This window comes from Phalacrocorax carbo, chromosome 2 (genome assembly GCF_963921805.1).
Source record: "Phalacrocorax carbo chromosome 2, bPhaCar2.1, whole genome shotgun sequence".
Lineage (NCBI taxonomy): Eukaryota > Metazoa > Chordata > Aves > Suliformes > Phalacrocoracidae > Phalacrocorax > Phalacrocorax carbo.
Genome location: NC_087514.1, coordinates 153,307,083 through 153,328,123, shown reverse-complemented (window position 1 = coordinate 153,328,123; position 21,041 = coordinate 153,307,083). Strand labels below are relative to the sequence as shown.

Genomic DNA, 21,041 nt, shown 5'->3' with positions numbered 1-21,041 from the left:
GGATAGGATGAGCCTTAGCAGAAAAAGGAAAGTGATTTACAGATGACAGTCAAAGGAAGAAATATTAAACAGGACAGGCTCCCTGCATGCGGTCATGAGTTCTAGGAAGCCTCCAAGAGAACTCAATTAGAAATGTTCAGACAGCACTATTTATTTAAGCTTTTATACATGCCCATCATTACTGTAATCAGGTATATGAATGTCACTAGTTCAGCAGAAAGGATCACACATTATAAATGCTATGGTGGTATGGAAATAACTAGTGTCTGGTATTAAAATGTGCAGCCATAATCTGAGGTGACTAAGGAGAGTCAAATCACTTCAGAAACTAACACCTCAGGTCAAATGCTGAACCAAGCTTTTTGAAGGCTGATATAATACTTTTTCACTCCTACAAGTCTCTTATCTATGATCTGAAAACACTTTACATTCACTTGTGAACTAATAGTCAAATTTCTTCTTGAGAGAAAAAATAATTGCAGTAATACCCAAACTAACAAAACTTAAGCAACAAGTCTGTCCTGGGCTTTCAGTAATGCTCCATTTTAGAAGCACTTCCTCACACCCTCACCAGTTTCCCCCCAACAACCCCACGCAAAGGGCCATAGACCCACACGCCCAGCGCGTACGCAGCTGCCCAGGCACAGCACCAAATCTACCACGGGTTCTCCGTAAAGCTGGCGCTCTCAAACGCAAGTCCCACCCTAGGCCTTACACGGGGCCTGGGTGAGGGAGGCGATCCTCTTCCTCAGGAAGACACGGAGAGATTTGAGGGAGTTAGGTGGAAGGACGCAGACCAGCGCGGGGCCATCACGTCAGGCTCGCCAAGCCAAACCTGGGCTGTGTACCCTGAAGGGCTGCAGTTCCACCGGCTTTTCAGAGAGTGGCGAGAAATGACTCATCCTCCCCATTCTCTAAGGCACGCAGGTATGGAAAAGAGGATTTACAGCAGTTTTGGAGTTGCGTCGGGCGAGAAATCCCGGCGAGGGGAGGCACCCGGGTGGGGCGCGGCGCGCCGCCGGGGCCGCGGCGGGCCGGGCCGCGGGGCGGGGCCGCCCGCGCCGCTCGCCGTCCAGCAGCGCCCTCGCCTGGGGGAGGCCGGCAATTTCTCCGCGGGGCCCGCCCCGGCTCCCGCAGGGCTCCGCAGCGAAGGCCTGCCACCGTTTTCTCGGCTTCTCCTGGCTCCGCGGTGCGTGGCGTGGCGTGGCGGTGCCGTCCCTGTGCGCTGGGGGGCAGCGCACCCCGGGGGGCCTGCCCGCTGCGCGTTCCCCTTGCACAGAGGCACGGCTGCGACCCTCTGGGCGAGGGGACTGTCGCTGCAACCAGCAGGGAAAAATACAGCCCTATCACGTACGTCCTTCTTTAAAACCCAGCTTTCCAAGAAAATACAAATTTAGTCAGAAAGATGCGGGCGAGTTGATCTACATGCCCAATGTGTTATAAAGTAGAAAGCTGGACTATCTTGGCTACTACCCAGTTTTTTTAGTACGTTGCAGAAAAATAATCGGTCTTTTCCAGTCATTTTTGCCTCATGTGTGAGTTGTTACGTGCTTTCATGTATGTTTTAAATGCATTAGCTAGGTGTGCTTTCCTCCCAACATTTGTCATTGCTAAATTATACCTTTTTCACAAAGAAACATTAGTCTCAATTATTTTTTCTACTTGATCTTTTTCCAGAAAATAAACCTACAACTAGAATGTCTCATTTTCACATCTTCTGAAATTGGAAAAAAACAGTTTTAACGCTATGAACTGACTTGATTAAAAATGTGTGTTAAATGTGATACCCTCATCATTTCTCAGGGGCTAAAATCTAAATGGTCTCTTTCAGTGTAAGTCAGAAAATGCAGCAATATCTGGCTTATGAAACAAACGGCTGGCTTTGGCTTTTTCTCCAAATGTAGGGTAGGGATTACATTAAACCTGACGGGGTTTTTGGCGGGGAAGGGGAAATGTTTCCCGTCCAGCTACCGAGCCCGCAGCCTTGGGGCGGCGCGCGGTCCGTGCGTTGCTGCCGTCTGGAGCCGCAGCCGCCCCGCGCCGGCGCGGGGACACCAGCCGCGCGGCAGCCCGCTGCCTTCCTTGCTTCCCCCAAACTCGCTGGGCAGAAAACTCATTTACAGTTGTGATTTTTCTTTCAGCTGAAGGTACTTTTTTGCAAAACTCTAGGTAAGCGACATCTTGCCTGTAACAATTTGGAAAAAAACCCACGCTTCTCTGGGATATGGAGCAGGGTGTTAGGAACAGTCAGATCAGGAAACCACAGAGACCCACAAGGAGCTTCATTGCTGCCATCCTCTAGCTCATTAGTGTACAAGAATTGTGTGTGTTGTTTTTAGCAGCTAAAGAGTTATTTACGGCTTCTATGTTCTCAAGCCAAAGTGAGTGAGGGGTGCAACCAGGGCAAACGCATCAGAGCAATGCAAATCACTGACAAGGCATCATGAATGCAAGCTGAGCAGAATTTAAATACAATCCATGAATGAGAGGAAAGATTTGCATGAGGGAAAGAATCATTAGAATCTGATTTAACAAGCAGTATATAAAATGGGCCTTTGCAGCTTAAAATGAAGCAAAGCACATTCACGTTATACGTTCTTAATGAAAAAAAAAAAAAAGCAAAACCACAAAAAACCCTAATTTATTAGTAGAGCTTGGAATAGAAGTGGTTTTCACAGAATACCTTTAGATCCTGATTCAGAAACTTGTGCTTGATTGCTTTCTTGAATAGAAGTGGATCATAAGCATGTAGGGTGGTAAGGACTATTTAAGTGCATGCCAAAGTCCTATTGATTTCAGTCAGATTTTATAAGATGCTTAAAGTAAGTGTATGCGTAAATGTTTTCCTGAACAAGGGTGCTTTTCTGAATTAGAGTTTAACTCATGAATTACTTTCAAACATGATTTCTTCTGGGAAAATAGGATAGATGAGAATTTAAAAAGCTATATATTTCTGCATGTCTTGAAAGAAAGTAACGGAGAATTATTCAGGGTAGAATTCTTTTCGGTAAAATTTTCTGTGAGGTCTAAAACCAACAGTGAAAAAACTCTGGAAGCTGAAAGTGAATAGTGTTCATACAGCAATTTTCATAGGTCCTCTGCTGGTTTAATCCCAACTAAATTATGGAATATTTTGATTATAAAGTATTATATAGTTAATGGCAGTCTCTTGGACGAAAAGGGATATGTTGTTTTACATTAAGTGATATTATATTCTGTCTTTGAGAAAAGCAAGAGAATTGCTTTTAAGAAACTCCTGCCATTTTTCATTTCCAGTCAGTTGTCACAAACACTGGGCAGAACAAACTTTTACTTACTATGTCCTAAAATGCAATGTGTCTACCTCTAAATATCTCGTCTTTTGAAGCAACGGCTAAGGTGGCAGATTCTGATGTGCTGTGTTTTCTGATAATAAGAGATCATATATCTCTGCCAACACTGGACAATCTTTTTGTTTCTATCGAAGCATTGGTCCAGCTGTGTATTTACATCTCCTAGCATATCCCTGTGGAACTACAGCGCTTCTCTTTGTGCAATTCTCTCGACTAAGTCATTAGCAAGAATACACACAAGAATAAAAAAAGCTCAGTCTGCAGCTGGGTGGCCATATTGACTGTACTGGTGAAAGTTAGACTTCAGTGTCAATTTTTCTTTTGGCATTTTAGAAGATTTCAGATTGTTGCAATGGTGACTTGCAAGATGTCTTTTTAAAATCTATGAAAGGTATGACTGGTGTGGTTTTGTTTTTCCTGCTCTTTTCCTAAATAATTCTACTGTGAAGATGTTTGACATCATATGATATTCCAGGTCAATAGCAATACTGTTCTCCTGACTTTGTTTTTTCTGTCTCTTTTGTTGAGCAAAAACAATATTACATTTGGTGAAAGGTAACATCCTTTACAGTAGTACTTCTCCAGCTGTGTTCATTGCTTAAATATTTCTATATATAGTCATACTTTCATTTCTTCTTTTTTACCCACTTTGCAAGTGCCATATTTAGGTGAAGGCTGAGGTTCAGCTCAAGACTAAGTCATCTAAATGCAAGCAGGTATCTAAATATGTTTTCTTTAAAGGTAAACTATTACATAAAGTCTTGTTGCAGTCAATAGAGTAATGTAGTCAGTGGTCCTGGAAAGTAAGCCAGTTCCCTCTAAAGTAAACTTGTGGGCCTTAATTCACTTGCCCAGACATAGGCTCCAGGTGGCCCTGGAGACTCCTACCCAGTTTCTACCTGCCTCTCCAAACGATTGTGGGGCTGCTGAAATTTTCTGTCATGCCTGAAAGCCCCAGGTGAATATCTTGGGTACCCTCTGGCAACTCTAATAACGTAGGGTACCTTCTGTGGGCGACTGATTGGAGACCAGATCTGGATTTGACCAGATCTCCTTGTGGGAGTTTGGACACCTACCTCACAGATATGCAACCAAATGTAGGTGACTTAATCTTGAGCTGAACCCTGCCAAGAGAGTCTGGTGATTCTTTCTATAACCAGTCACACCTCTGTTGCAAGATTTCAGTATTTTCTTGGTGGTGGATTCTTTAATCGCTGCTTTCTCAAGTTTTACACTTTTTGCTGGGCTCTGTCATGTTTTTGTACAAGCTGGTACAATTTGTAGTTTTGATTGATCAATAGAGAGTTTGTTTCTTAGCCACTCATCTGGCCTCTTTGACCCCTTTAAAAGCACTCTGCACATGGTCTGCTAAAGTTTTGGGAGGGGTTAGTCTTAAAAAGGCCTTTCATTGGTATAATAATAATTTATTCAGTATAATCATAACTTATTGAAAAGGTGTTATTTTAGTATCATCTCTTCTGGCAGTCCCCTCACCTGTAGTGATATCTATGTGCTTTCTTCTACCTCTTTTCAGTATATTAACTTCTATGTTCTTTACTTCAAAATTTATTTTGCTGCTGCTTCATTTCCTGGCAACATTTTAGGGAGGCTATTGTTTACTTTAGTTTGCTTCCTTTCTTGAATTTTTTTCATTTATCCAGATTTTAGGATGGCTTAAAGAGCATAACCATGTATCCTTAAACCGTGCAAGTTCCATCAGCTCCTCTAGAGAGCAGCAAATATGTTCAAATAAAATAGTAACATGATTCAACCTAATGTTCCCTGAAACACACATAATCTTTATTAACTAAACTAGCTAAGTACTGATAAAAAGCAAAGAACTACAAGGAATGGGGGTCCTATACCCAAGTCTGGCATTTTCAGACATTGTCTGAGAGCTGTCCTAGCCCTGGCACTTAGTGTGGATGCAGACCCCTACCCTCCCTCAAAGCCCTGCGTGAGCCCAACCCCAACTCACCAACATCTTATGGCAGAGGGAAGAAGGCAGGCAATGAGGGACCAGTCTTGGATGCGTACCAGATCTGTGGGCTGTAAAACTTCCTGTCCTTACTCACACTGGACTGTCAGCCATGAGGAAGCACTCTCTGAGAAACACCCACAAGTTCTCGGTTCCTCATGGCCTTCAGTGGGCGTTTGACAGATGGGGCTCTGTCTCCTGGTGTGCACTAGGGCAGGGTATAAGGGAACTTGGCACCTGACAACGAGCCACATTTATTTTTTTTTTTTAAAGAAAAATAGTCAAAGTAATAAAAAGTCTTCCCAGCTATAGACCTCTTCAGACTAACACCACCATGTGTGTGGACCTAAATAATACAAAAATCTTCAAAAGAAGGACAACTTTCTCTCTGTTCTTTAACATCAGTCTCCAAAGCAAGATTGACAGCTGCCTGCCTAAGCACTCGCACAGCTGACACAGACCTAATGGCAAGGCAAACTAGTTCTAATAGGAAAGCCTGTAAAAAAGAGCTTTCAAAAACACAATCATGTTTACAGACCTGTCTCCAGTAAGGTTTTCTGCCAGTAAAGCTTCTTGGCCCATGCCCAAGTTTGTATCAACTGTCTAAAGAAGCTTTTACAAAGTTTTTTCTCTCAGATATAATCGTGGCCAATTAAGCCAATTTAAGGCACCCCCGGTCTGCAGAAGGCCTATGGCTGCATGCAGAGCTGCTTTTCCTCACAGTTTACTGTGACCCACGCTACATTTCATCACCACTACCAACCCTCTTGGTGACAGTCACTTCAAATTACCAGGTACTGAGGTACAAATGGGAACCACCTTCCCCAAAATAACCAGTTGAGCTCAGGCAAACATGAAGGGCACTAAGAGACAGCTCTGGACAGACAGAAAACATTGCCAGGGTAAGAACTACTGCCAAGGCGACACCAAAGCAAGGTGCTGAAATCCCTTCTGGAAAACAGACTGACTTACCATGGGTTGGGGTGTACAGGGTACTAGACCAGGGTACACATGGGCTGGCCTGTGACAAAGCTGGAGGGGGCTGGAAGAGCCGGGAAGTGGATAGGGCCCATACTTGTCTTCCATTGCTTGCCTCAAGGACGCTCATCTCATCCTGGCACACTAGTGCAATGCAGGAGAAAGGAGTCAAGGCAGTCAAAGAGGGGGAAGACAGCAAGAGGGAATACTCCATATGCAGCCCATGTTTATCACCAAATTTTCCCTGTTCCTGGGTCATCTTTCATACCAGGATCCTGCTTCTTCAGGCACTCGCTAGCTTCTGCTGGTAGGCTGGAAAGTAAAGGCAGACACAGTTGGATACAACTAGTACAGCAACACAGGCAGTCTGGTAAACAAGTTCTGCTTCATTTTTGGAAACACACTTTGCCGAAGATCCTGAAAATGGTGGAAGTGGTACTCCAGGGTGGGTGGTGGAAGCTGTACCTTGCTGCTTTTTGAGATATGTGCTGGAAACTGGGCCAGCCCCGTGCGGGGTGCAGCTGTTGCAGTAGAAAAAAACCAGTCTTCCATACCATAAGACCCCACCTGCTGCTGAGGCAGAGTATAAAGAGACTGGCAAAACTGGAAGTAGCTGGAGTAGCACTCACTAGTGCTTTCTCTTTACAAACTAATTCCTGCAAACACTTATCATGCACATTGCATGGTGGTGTGCCAAACTGCAGGGAAGATTCCAAGGGAGCTCAGTCCTCATGAGATGGTAGATGAGGTCCTCTGTCAGGTGCTGACTGAGGCACCCTCATGGTAATCTTTATGTAATCCAGTTTCAGGGAAGATCCTGCTGATTCTCCAGTCTAAATAAATTTATCCATAGCTAACTTTGCAGACACAGGTGTGCTTGCAATTGTATTACATGTCTACTACAGGGTTGCTCTGCAAGGTGACCTTAGCTTTGCAACAGTTTATCAGTATAACCCTGTAGCATAGGATTTGTTTCAACTAATCGACTAATTTCTCATGTATCAACAGGAGAAGCACTCCATGCTCAAGGTGTTCAGTCTCTATGGGCAGGGGCCTACAGGCTGCCTGCAGGGATGCAGTGGGAAGCTCTGGGAAGTTCTGTAGGGACTGAAAAGTCCTGAAAGTTGTATTTTGGTGCCGCAGCTGAACTGTTCTTATGATGACTATGCATACAATCCAAAACCAGGGCAAAATTTGTATAGAACTTGGTGTCAGAAGCAGTGTGGGACAATATTTAAAGTTAGCTGGTGCCCAGATTCTGGTAGGCTGGACCCAGGTCCCACACAAGATTATTACCCACTGGTATCAACAAGCATTTCAACAGAAGTGGACAGCCTAAAAGTTTTGCTGAATCCTTTATCTTTAATTTGTAGGGTCTTTGGGTTATACCAGCAAAATTTCTCAAAACCTAAAGTCTGCTGAGCCAAATTCTTTCTGACAGTGAGCCCTCTAGGATTATTTTAGGAATCCCATATAAGAATAAACCAACTGTTTGGATGCTTTAATTAACCCCTTTTTTTTTTGGTGTGAGAAGTACTGTCCTGAGGAGGAATGAAATGTCAGCTGCCAAGTTTAAATCACACTGGTACCATTTTTGCTATAGACTCTGAAAATTGAGATGGATTTCTTCTAAATTGAAATAGCGCTGTGTTTCACATAGCTCCAGGCCATGAGGTGGATAATTGTTACCACCTCTATCTATCCATTTGCATTACCCCCAAAAAAATATCTGTTTTAGATCATTCCTTAATTTAGGGTCACTTTTTAAATTTCACAGGGGTTTGTGCTCCATGGGATCAGTTCTGAGTGACTGGTGGGAGATGGGACTGGGGCTGCAATGCAAATTCTGTGGCTTTCTCCAGTCATTCAAAGATCAGGGTCCTTTCCAGATTCTGCACCAAGACATATATGAAAGTCTCTGGTGAAACAGTACAAACAGGTATCTGTCAATGCATCACATTTGGTAAACTGTTATAGATATTCCATGTTTATGTTTCAGAAGAATACTTTAGAAAGAGGCTTGCTGAAGCAGAAAAAAAATCTTGGATTTGTTAGCTGAGGCATACACGAGTTGCTCATCTGCCTACATTTGAATATCTCTACTAGGCCTTCAAGGATAGCACAGAGCTTTAGGAAAAAGCAGGTACCAGAAAGAAGGGGCTAATTGCACTGTCTATGGTCTGTCAGAAGTAAGAATCACTCACACTGACTGCTAGAGAAATGAACAAAGGAGTGGGTGTCTGAGTGGGTGTCTAATTTTTCAGGACAAGGAAGGCATTGCTTAACAAACCTAGTGGGGCACTAAAACCATCTTATCCTGGTTTCTCTTTAAAAAAAAAAATTTAAAAATGTTGCCTATCTTCAGTACAAGGAAAAGGCAGGAAATCACACAGGAAAATACAAAAATTCATTCTTCTAGGTCAAAACCTTCTATTTCTTTCCATTATTGTTATTTCTGTGCCAAAAGTAACATGTTCAGTGAAAGAAAATCCCCAAACACACTCTGGTGTGTGATGGCTAAAGTCTCACAGGCAAAATAAATGTTACACACATAGAGAAGCCAGAAGTGAAAGGACTGACTTCTGATTGCTGATGCCAAATCCTCCATCTTTCTTGAGTGCACCATATATAAACTCCAATTTCTAAAGAAAAGATCAGAATCTGCCATCATCTTCATTCAGTAAATTGTTCATCAGTGCAAGCTTTTCAAAGCTAATCCACTATCCAACCTAAAGTGTTAGCTGCAGGGCCTGAATTAGAAACAGCTCTCTCTGTCCTGGCATTTCCTCATTGTGAATGGCACAGCATCATAGAACAGTCCTTGGAGTTAGCACTGTATGTGTACTCCCATAATTAAATTATAGCTGTGGAGATGGCCTGGGACATCCTGCCTGTCAAACCCAAATGGAAGAAAACAGAAGGCAAAGTGGGAGAAGGCAAAAGCTAGTGAAGTAGACTGTGATTGTAATCTAGCTACATGGATGCTGCATAATTTTAATTGTAGAGATACAGTTCATACTTTCTGATCAGATTTCTGCCTTGGTTAATTCATTTTTCAGAACTGGCATTGCTGTGCATCACAAGCCAAGAGTTCGTGCTGTGACTTTGAACAGAGACCATCTAATTTGCAGAACATTTTAGCAACTCAATTACAATGTAAGAGCATTACATTGTAAAATTACTTCTCTATCAGTCGAACATCAGGCTATTAAAAGAAGTACAAAAGACAAGTTAAAGAACAGCCTTTTCAACTACTCTACTTCCCTATTTTTGGAGATGCATTTCTTTATTACCCTCAAATACTACAAGCAGTAATAATTTATCTGTTCCTCTTTGTAATCATGACATTAAAATAAAATAATGTGCAATTAATATCCTCTTTAATGATCCCTTCTAGAAAGATAATCACTGCAATAACAATGTATCACATAAGGGCAGATAATTTTAATAACTTGAAAGAATACACTAAGGATCTCTCTACATTGTTAACTTCAGATTTAATACTTATTCTGGTCTGAACTGAGAGATTCATGGAGAACAACTGCTGCTAATGGGAAATTATGCATTCCCTAGGAACCTGTCTGCAGTGTATTTCACAAAAGAAGAGAGAGTCGCAGCTTTCCATTATGCTGATGAGAGTAAATCAAAGTGACCCAACCTAGAGTGTGAGGAAAGAGGAGAAAGTGATTATAACTGATTGAAACTTGATGTTTGGCTTCTATTTTGTTATCAAAAAACATATTCCAAAACTGAAACAAAACAAAATAAATGAAAAAAAATTTTTAGAAAAAAAATTTTTTAAATCTATCTTATTTGGGGGTAAAAAAAATATTTTCCTGTTTTCTTTACATCATGGTGATACTGAAGAAACTCCCAGTGATACTTGTTTTGGCTGCATGGAAAAATGTGGCAATGCTGGGTTCCCAGCAGCCTAGCAGATACTTTTTTAGCAAGAGAAGTGCTATGATGCAGTTGAAGATACTAAGAAAACAACATTTTTTTAGGCATTTTATAATTTTTTAATGCAAATTTTATTTTCTGTGTGAAAACTGTTTTATCACAGATTTCCTGATCAGTTCCAACTCTTATTTTCAGGGAATTCAATTCCTTTCTGTGTAGTCTTGTGTTCAGTACCACACAAGACTGGATAAGCAATATATGTAGCTTATGTATTGTTCCAGCTGAGTGACACAAACCAAAGGCCACAATTTCACAACAAGAAACCACAAACAGAATAAGGAAGAAGATCAGTAATTTCATTTTCCATTTCAGACAAAAACAGTACCTTTTTGATTTGAAATAAGGGTCCTTAGTCATTAAAGGATGTCTAGCTAGAGACACAAAAAAGCAAACTCTGTCCAGCCACAACACATTATTTATCCTACCCTATTTATATCTCACACTGAGGGATGTACTCAATCGAATATACTGAATCCACATTTGTTCCTTACATTCCTTCTCGCAGCTGAGAAGATGCAATGAATCACAAAAAGTTTCAGTGTTGCAATGTTTTGTCATGCTATGTGTGCACAGACACCATTAAAGAGGCTTTGGAGGATGAAAAGTTTAAATATTTAATGTTTTTCTGCTGTGATAAGTTTAATAATTAATGCTGCTCCTACCCTGGAAATGACAAATCATACAAGCAGCATGCATGATAAAAGAAACAAACAGAGCTAATAGAGAGGAAAACTTTACTTAGAAGGTAGTAATTAAAAACTTCTGTAGCATACCTCAGGATCCCAAAGTACTTCACAGGCAGAAGTAAATTCTGCCCCCCAATCCAAAGAGCAGTCTGTCTATCTATTATGCTACCTAATTTTTGAGGGGATGAGGGATAATTAAGATCTAGTCTTTATGTTGCATATGTAAGAAATGATACATAGACATTATGAGCCAAACTGTCTTAAAGACTTGTGCACCCACAGGAGAAAAAAGAGCAATGTGAAAGCTGTTGTCCCTTGATGTTCTGCACAAAGGAGCCAGCCATTAAGTCATTACAGAAAGTTGTTATATGGCACAGTAAGAACAAGGCTGGATCTGTGTCTGTTTTCTCCTTTGCATGGGTCTAAATGGAGAGGGAACTACTCCAGCTCCAAGCAGCATCTACAAATACCAGCTCTTGCCACTCTTTCAATAAACTGTTTTGTAAGGCACTACCACCAGTACATTTCCCTGAGAACATGCTTCTCCACATCCACTCCCACTGATGATCTGCAGGTGTATGCAACCTTCAACCCCCACTGACTTGTAGCTAAAAGAAGCTTTTTGATACTTCAGCTCAAACATTGCTGTGCTTCAGTGATGGACCACGCTTATGTAACTGCAAGAGAATTAATACTGAAGGAAAGCACAAAGCATGACAGTAATAAAATCTTCTGTGATTCACTCAATTAGGAACATTTTCAAATGATTAGCATTAGAAGTCTGTCAGACAAAGAGGGTGAGCACTCTGATACAGACATTGCCACTATATCCTTCTTTCAGGATAGAAATAATTTTCCCTAAGCCCAGGTCGGAGATAACCACACTGTGGGAGAAACAGGTATATGTAGGAATTGACTCATCTTACCTTCAGAGATGCCTAAAACAGGTCAGGTGATTCATTCCCCCTACTGAAATCAAGAGCCTAGTGTGACTATTTCAGTTTGAGACACATAACACCCTGTAGACATGTCAGTAGCACACCTACACCAGTGCACTGTCAGCAGTGCGAGAGCATGGGCACTGGAGCTCAGTCCCCTGCACTGCCGAGCTGCTGGAGCACTCCCTGACACCCTTCTGGCTCATATCTCCTAGACGACTCCTGAGCAATTGTCGAGCACAGGACTATTCCCAACAGCTAGTCTGGATGCAGCCACCCCATTCTGGAGGCTATATTGGATTTGAATAGCTCAGACATGGTCAGACCGTGCCAGCTGACCTCAGGGTCTGAGAAAGGTACTGCCATGGCGTTGCTAACTAGGGTGGGTATAAGCCTTCAATCAGTAAGATCCAGGGTTTTTTTACACATTAACACTTTGCTACAAAACATATATTTTTATTTTATTCACTATTTTTATTGCTTGAATACCCTTGCTTAACTTGGACTTCGAGAATTTAGTATGAGGAGACAAATTAACCTTCTGACAGCAGACAATGTACAATTGTGTTTAAAAGTCACATCTTTCCTCAACTTAATCCTTTGTGATAAAACTAGGTTAGGGTAAACAAGTGTTCACACGTACTCCTGGAAAACCAGGTCACTCTCATCAGTGACACTCCACAGCATTTTAAAGTCACTTGCACTCAGAAAAACATAAAGATGTTACATTTTCCAAATAACAGTTCCCTTAATGTAATATCCTTCAAACTTGTTTCTGAGGTTTTTGCTTCCTCTTCAATGGAGGAACACAGCATAGCAGAGTGTCGCTGCAGCACAACCACAGTTGAAATTATCTGAAACATCCTCAGTGATGCAATGATTTGTCCTGCCAGGTTCATAGGGTAGTGTTCACTGGCCCTATACCCATTCTGACTTTTTGGACCTCAAACAACTAGTACTACTATAATTTGATTGTGCATCAGGGTTTTTTAGCTCAGCTGAAGGGTAGTATCCTAAAAGCTTGCTCTGAACTACACAGGAAGAAACTCCAAGATGAGACTTGATCTGAGGTCTTAGAGTCAGGGCAGTATCTTTAATGAAGTCTTGCTGAAGCATGGGTCTTACTTGCCTGCATGTAGTTCCTTGGTGGTCACCAGCACACAAGGGTTCTTCAGTGCTATCTTGCTTAACAGCAAGATCTCCTGATACACAGGGCTTATTGCTGTTGCTGTTAAGGTTAGTGCTGGCAGTTTGGTGAAAGACCACTTCAGGATGAAGAACAGCCTCTTCTTCCTCTTCAGAGAGAAGTGAGCAGGAGCCACCACTAGTCTGGCTGCTTTTTGATACTGGACAGTTTTGATTTTGAGGGGGAGAAGAGCTACCATGCTGTACTGGGGGAAGATTTAAAATGCACTCATCCTCTGTGTGGAGGTTTGTGGGCAGCTTGTTCTTTTGATTTCTTGCTGTCATTCTCCGGAGAGCACAGACAAGATCAGCAAGGCTAAGCAGAAAGGATAGACTGCTGACCCCCCAGATGAAAATCATCATGATGGATTTCTCAGTGGGCCGGGAGATATAACAATCAACTGTGCTTGTACAAGGTGAATGGTAGCAGGAAAAGCGCTCAGGAACAAAAAATCCAAAAAGTAAATATTGCACGGCTGCAAAGGCAGCCTCAAGTAGTGTCCTAAAAAAAAGATGAACAGCATACGCCCCAGAAAAATTAAGGACACTTAGGTTGCCTGCACCACAATCTAATCGATTGGCAACAGCACTTCTACAGAGCTCCTTCAGGTCTTTGGAGCTTGATAAACCCTTATTCCCTTTGCATCCATGCACCAAACAGTGCATTCTTACAATGTACATAGCTACCTTGTGCAAAACATAAATGCTGAACGCAGCATAAGGCAGCAGGATAGACACAGTTTGAATGAGCCAGAATCTAAAGTGAGATACTGGAGAGAACAAGTCATAGCAAACGTTGGAGCATCCTGGTTGCAGGGTGTTGCAGACGAAGCGCTCCTGCTCGTCTTGATAGAGTGGATAACCTGCTAATACTACCACTGCCATTCGCAGCAGAATTATTAACATTAGCCAGATCTTTCCTAGAAGAGAAGGTAAGAAAAAGAGTCAGAGCACTGAGAAGGAAAGGAAGGCAGGTAATGTAGTGATGATCTCTCTATAAAAAAGACATTTGAAGAAACGGCCTCTCTAATCAGTTGCCCCTCTTAAAAGCTCCTCTTTGTCTTTGTTTTGAGTGGGACTGAAACTTGTACGAAAATGTGTTAGCTGACGCATTCCATAACCTTCATCTAGACTCAGTAGTGTAGGGGTTTGACACACAATAAGCCATGCCAACTGAAACTTCAGCCTAATGAAAACACTCTGAATATGTCCAAATCCGATAAAAAGAGTTCACAATTGAGCGAATAGTCCCATTTCACTTAGTTCTTCCTTGCTCTTGGTTTCATACCTCTGCACCTGAATTTTGTCCTATTTCAGTAATATAGATCAGCTAACATAGTATGAAACACTTCTAGATACAAAAGATTTTCCCATGACATAGTATTTGTTCTTGGCCTTGGCCATGAAATCATATGTAAAGATTACTGTAGCCAACAAATTCTCTTTATTGCATCTAGACTGGTATTTACTAGCAAGCTAGTTAGCAGGTGCTATTAGCAAACTTATGCAAAATGCTCTACAAATGTACAATTGTGTGTGCACATGTGTGCCCCAGTCATTTCTCTCTGCTACTTCTTTGGTTGCCCTATCTTGACCATGTCTTCCAACCTTCATTCACTGTGGTGCGCAGCTTCTCTTCCCATTCAGACCAAAAGCTCCTTTCTGTCTTGATACCAACACCAAGTGAAGCCTTATGGGTTTGGCATTTTCGTACACTGCTTATTTGTTCTTTCCCTGAATTTCCCCGATTGCTTTAGGCAGGGCTTCATCTCATGCACTTTGGTGGGAAAGATCAGGACTTATCCTTATTCCAGTGAAAGATCAGGCATTGGTACCCTACATATCATATCTTTTGAACGAGAGCTGCTTGGAGGACTTTTGGGTGGGGCAGGTTTTACTAAAAGTTTTTAGTAAAGTTATACACACTGCTGTATTACTGACAAAGTTATCTATAGAAAAGAAAAGAAAAGAAAAGAAAAGAAAAGAAAAGAAAAGAAAAGAAAAGAAAAGAAAAGAAAAGAAAAGAAAAGAAAAGAAAAGAAAAGAAAAGAAAAGAAAAGAAAAGAAAAGAAAAGAAAAGAAAAGAAAAGAAAAGAAAAGAAAAGAAAAGAAAAGAAAAGAAAAGAAAAAAGAAAAAAGAAATCCTTTTTCTGGGCAGGATAGGAAGGCCTACGTATACATGTACGTACATCTAATATAACATATACAGTTATATTGTCAAAAATTAAAAATATATTCTGTACAAACATGTGGAAAAATTCAACACCTGGAGTTAAGTTTAGCACTTGAATTTCTCAAGTTTCCTTTTTGGTCCTGTCACTATCACTGGTTCGCTATACAGTTTGTGAAAACGTAACTTAATTTAATAATCCCCTGCTTTAATTTCACATATTTTTAAAACATACCAAGAGAAGAGAAAAAAAAAACCCAACACTTAGGAACAAAAAGAAAGAAAAAACAAAATGGGAAAGAGTGATAAGATTAATTCTGTGCTTTAAGAAATGGTTAAGAAAACAGTTGTAACCATGGATAGACAAACAGCAAGACTCAGTGAATAAAAAGAAGCATGTTATACTGTTATATGGAGTTAACGGTTGAGAAATGCACTGAAAACCTCAAGTCATTAATAGTGATTGCACATCTCACATGCACACAAGGTTTTAAAGGCACTGTGAAATAACACCAATATATATTCTAAAGGCTTTTTAAAAGTCCAGGTCCCAAAGCATTTTTTCTATAACATATACAATTATTTACAGGTATTGTCTTGAACAACGTTCTTTTCTATTTCCCATAAAGCTGTTTCCCTCTAGTTGGCGAGAATTTTAAATATTAAAATATTTCTGCAATGTTGTATGATATCTATTATTGTACTGAACATGCAGTTTCAATGCCCCATATAAACCATTTGTAGTCGGTACTAGACTGATTATGGGCTTATGGGCAGTAAAACTGCACTCTGAAGAGGAAAAACTTCAGCTGGAAAAAAGTTAAGGATATATAAGCTAATGACAGATCATCACAGAAACCTGCTGCTCCTGGCAAAATAATATATTATCTAACCATAAATAAATTGAGGCCTTTCCGCTTTACCTTTAACCACCTGAACCTTAGTGGTGTTTTGCTGTGTTTTCAGCTTCCTGCATTTTGGTGACAGGCTGTACTGCTACTCTCTTTTCAACATAGTGTGGGTCACTAGAAAACACCAGCTGTACAGAATCAGTCATCTTTAGCAAGGAATGTTTCATACTTAGGTAGCACTTTTTCCCTGTGAGGGCCTCAGACTATTCAAAGCACATTAGTTAATTAAGCTCAAAATACTACATGCTATTTCACTATCAATTTTTAATTAGAACATGTACAATAGGGAGTGCTGCTTAAGAAAAATCAATGGCTCCTTAGGAAGTAGTTTAGTATGACATACATTTTAGAGATAACCCCTTCACGCATCACCATCCCTAATGACTCAATCTTGATTAAACATACTAGAACAAGCCCCTTCAGCGACCCCCCTGCGGCTTAATTCAATACTCCCTGCAATGCACAGCACAAACTACAGCAACTGTCCATGACTGGAGGTGAAGGGTCTTTGAAAGACCACTGAAAGTTTTCCCCTGGCTCACACTGCCTCAAAATAGCCCATGAAAAAGGAACAGTGTCATATTTAAATAAGAAGAAAAAAAAATAGAAGCATTCAGGTGACTGTTAGCTGAGGAAAAACCAACTATTTTGTTTGGGGTTTTTTTTTAATGCAAGTGAAGTTTCTTCATTTATAAAAATAAAGAATTAAAAGCAATGGTAATTAATGATAATGGTAATAAACAACAAACTTCTTCCTGTAAAAAAGAGTAGGTTTTCCCCCTCCTTTAAACTTTTTAATTTGTCACTAAAGCTATTGCATACATTCTGCCATTCACTTTTTGCGGTATAAATAAAGCGTTACTTCTGTGTGTTTTCAGCATGATCCCTACAACAGCCATTAGAGCTGACTGGAAGCTCAGGCACCAAGAAGAGCCAAATTTGGAAACCTTGCCAGAATATTTTACATGAAGTTCAGAAAATATCGATCAGAGAGGGAGTAGGAATCTGTTTAACATGAAAAGAAATACATTAACTACTCATATCACATATCTAAATAACAACTTCTTACTGTACGGATCACAGAGGCATAGCTGGAAATTAAAGTTGCTTATCAGTAGGACACTTGGGTGGCTTCAGGATACGGAGCAGCAAAAGAAAGGAGACAGCTGTTTTGAAGTACTTACCTACAATAGTCACATTATAGTTGAGTGTGACAATCAAAAATCCCAGTGAGTCCCAGCGCTCCATGTTTGAACAGGCTCACAACACTTCCAGCTCCTGATGTCCTAACAATTTTATCATTTCCAAGGGAGGTTAGACCTAGACAGGGAAGAAAGGAGAGAAAAAAAAAGTAAAACTTTTTGGGAAGGGTCAAGGATGGAAATGAGAAACCCGGCCACAGCAATGTGTTGATGAAGGATTATTTTGATGATTTGAACAGGACTGTTAGTTTTGGATGTTGGAAGAAATCTTCTTAAGGCTTTAACAGTTTGGCTTGCAAAAGCTCTAGCTTCTCAGATCCAATTGCTCCTACCTCTTGTGTGGATCCTCTGTCCAGACAACTGCAAATGGACGAACAACAGGAGTGATCTCTGCCATTGTAGGCTATTCTTACCCTCCCGGGGCATACCAGCCTCCTGGCATTGCTGAGATATTTCAGTGGTGAAAGACAAGGAGAAGGGAGAGAGGGAAGAAAAGCGCAAACCAGGAAATAACAGAGACCTCTCTGTCTCCCCACAAGAACTGCAGATGGGTAATAGATGGAAAGGGGATAGAAAAGGATGAGCATCTCTATATTTGAAAGGCACTTTCAGTTTAGTTCACTGGAAGCTATCCCATTGCAATTTCCCAAAGCAATTTTATTTCTAAAACACAGCCTCCCTGACAGGACATCATGGCCTTGTCAATCACAGCTGCATCGAATTTTCTCCTGTGTGCTGAGCCAGGCAGCAGGCTGAGCCTCTGTGCAGGCATGATGAAAAACAGGGGAAGCATTTGAAATAAAATAAAATAAAATAAAATAAAATAAAATAAAATAAAATAAAATAAAATAAAATAAAATAAAATAAAATAAAATAAAATAGTCTGGTTTTCAAGATGCCACAAATCACTTTTAATTTATACCAGTTCTTTCTGCCTAAACTGCTTGGTACTCTGGACATCACTCAAAAGATCCTAGGGCTGATTGCCCAGCAACCTGAAAGCCCAGCAAGCCAGCAATGATGGAGCGAGCTGTCTCCTCAGAGCAGGATGCCCCGCGGGTTGCATGCTCCTTGATTGCTAGGTGCAATTGCACAGCATGCCTTTGACATTGTGAGAATGTGCTGTACCCCAGGAAAAAAACATGGTTGGAAATAAGACTCCGTTTTCCTTTCCTCACTCTCACCGTAACCAATTCTCTTGGGGAAATAATCTACTACCATTTTCTACCCACTGTTCAACTACTTATGGCATGTTACTCTGTCCTTTTAGTCTGTGCTGTATTAGGGGCAAACATAATATGGACCCTTATTGTCAGGAAATGGTATCAGTAACTAGAAAAACAGCAAAAAAAAAAAAAAAAAAAAAAAAGGCTTCAGCGTGTGATATATCAAGGGAGAAAAGTGATGTCGTGACAACCTGACACCCGAGGGCTGCCAGCAGCCCAGGCACAGGTTTGTCACTGCCACCCAGCTCACGCGCTTCAGCCCACGACTCTGCTCCTGGGGGAGCAGGGTGAGCCAGCTCAGACAGGGACCCATGTGCTGATACTGCATGAGTTACTTACGGTCAGTGTGACAAGGCTAAGGTTAGGACTGAACATGTCTTACCTGGAACAAAGGTAAAACTAATCATTTAATAAACTAAAATGTGACTGTATAAAGACTGTTTCTCCCAGCTCTCTGCTCACAAGGAGTGCAATGCCTCAGCCAAACACACTGAGCATCCTTTCTGTAGGGAGACCTATCCTAAGGAAACCCTAAAAGTGGAGTTTGAAAGGACGGCACTTAAAACCACGGTGGAACTCTATATCCATTAAGTGCATAAAAAGATTTTTAACTGCAGTAGTAAATACAGGAGGTTTCCTGCTTTCAGAATTATGTAAAATATTTTCTAATCAACTATTCATTCTGTTACTGAATTGTATTTACAGTATGTGATGATGGTTTTAGCTTCATTTCCCCCCCCTCAAGGTGTGTGTGTGAGGAGTAGTATGGGAAGGAAAGCTGGAGGAAGGGAACAGAGAAAATATGCAAATGGCCAAGATATAAATTATCATGAGATATGAAGGTATTCCTGGTTAAACATCCTTTGTCAAAAATAGAGTCAGGAATGCCAAGATGGTGGCAGGGTAGGAATGTTCAGCAGCTGCATCCACACAATAGACTATAAATTGTTTCTGTCAATATTCTCAGTTAAAATATCCTTGCTCATCGTTGCTGTGAGACCTCTACCATTTGTGAAATAAGGATAACAGCTAGGGATTTAAGCCCCCAAACTGTCGCCTGCCGGACTACACCAGGTGACACCACCTGATCCCTCAGCATGGATGCGCTGGGGTAGGACGGCCCATTTTCTTCAAAAAGAAAGCAAACAACTTTACCCTCCAGACTCACCTTAGCCTAACTCATCAGCCTAACTTAGGGCTGGCTTTACATCAGAAAGCCTAAATTCTATTTTAGGTTTTACGGACAACTTCAGCTTTTTTTATTTTACCTTTTCCAGACAGCTCATCTTACTTCAGTCTGACAGTTCTCCTTTTGGTGGTGTGTCCTCTTCACAAGTTCAGACTGGGAAGAGACCCAGTCTGCCTAGCCATCCAGGACCCCTCAGAGCCAACTTGAATTTATTGCACCTGGAGGCTTCTTTTGGCTGTGATCTGGAGCATTTTGGTCAAAGAAAGGCAGGGAACATAAACACTGCCAACGTCAGGGCAGAGCCCTCACGGGCACTGCAGTGGCAGAACCTGCCTTTGAAGCACCAATGTGTCTGCAGAAGGACAAAAACTCAGTCCACTGGCCTGCTTTGCTCTACAAGTCCCTGTCATCAGTCCAGCTTTGGGCTATGGGATGCGGTGGTTGTTATCAAGTGTTTGGTCTGTGCAAAAACTTCAACTGTAGTTTTCATCCCTTACCTTAGTACCATCTTTCACACCAGGGTTCCCATCTGAAGATACTCAATATTGTACCTGAAGATAGTCAGCATACAATTCTCCTTGTTTACTATTTATATTTAGCTGTTCCCTGTATGTCTGGGACATACCGTCTGTCTCTAAAGGCTGTAAGTAAATAGGGAGACCAGTATCACAGACACATGTATAGTACCAGAGGGACTCCTGCTCCACAGTGCCACCAGTTGGCATGGCACCATCTTCCACATCAGGGGGTGGCCATGTGGTGGTGCACAGCCCCATCCTTCCCTACATGCTCCAGTACTAGACTCTCACAGAAAACCATTCCCAGGCTATAATAAAGTTCAGTTGTCAAATTTGAGAACTTGCCCTGAATTCTAGTTAAATAAGAAAGACAGGTAGAAAACACGGACATGGTTTTGGGTAAAGCCAAAATTTGAAATCTAGCAGTATCCCATCATGTCTGATTTTAGAAGGGTTCCTAAAAGCCACTGGAAAACCTTCAGAGACCAACAATGAAACATAAGAAGATGTAATTAAATCTATTTTGAAATTCACAACTGCTGTCCACATTTCTAACCCCTTAGCACAGATCCAGGGCTTGATCCTACAAAAATTCACAGATGTGACTCCCGCACTGGAGTGACCCACTGAAACTTTCTGAACTAGTGGAACCGCATTTCCCTGTGGACCTGTGTTGCGTCCCTAAGCTAAGACCAGGGTTAACTGGCGCAACGCCCAGCAAAGACACTTCACGCAGACCTTGGCTCAGAATGACATCCAGAGGGGAGG

The 21,041-nt window shown here is 41.3% G+C and overlaps 1 protein-coding gene across 2 annotated transcripts; it reads right to left on the bottom strand.

The window, feature by feature from the left end:
* Positions 1-10,283: 10,283 nt before the first annotated feature.
* Positions 10,284-20,232, bottom strand: GJD4 (gap junction protein delta 4). Of its 2 annotated transcripts, none has more exons than XM_064444980.1 (3): positions 19,835-20,232; positions 17,323-17,458; positions 10,284-13,977 (listed from the first exon to the last, which is right to left on the bottom strand). In XM_064444980.1, the coding sequence occupies exons 2-3, from the start codon at positions 17,384-17,386 to the stop codon at positions 12,791-12,793; spliced, it is 1,251 nt and encodes a 416-aa protein (XP_064301050.1). In that variant the 5' UTR covers positions 17,387-17,458; positions 19,835-20,232; the 3' UTR covers positions 10,284-12,790. The 2 variants fall into 2 exon arrangements, with proteins under 2 accessions (XP_064301050.1, XP_064301049.1); XM_064444979.1 differs by lacking the exon at positions 19,835-20,232 and adding an exon at positions 17,673-18,476.
* Positions 20,233-21,041: the final 809 nt, after the last annotated feature.

Coding starts and splice junctions, on each gene's coding strand:
- GJD4 (XM_064444980.1), bottom strand. CDS start 17,386: ATGGAGCGCTGGGACTCACTGGGATTTTTGATTGTCACACTCAACTAT. Junction 13,978..17,322: donor CTATAATGTGACTATTGTAG/GTAAGTACTTCA, acceptor CTTCTCTTCTAG/GAAAGATCTGGCTAATGTTA.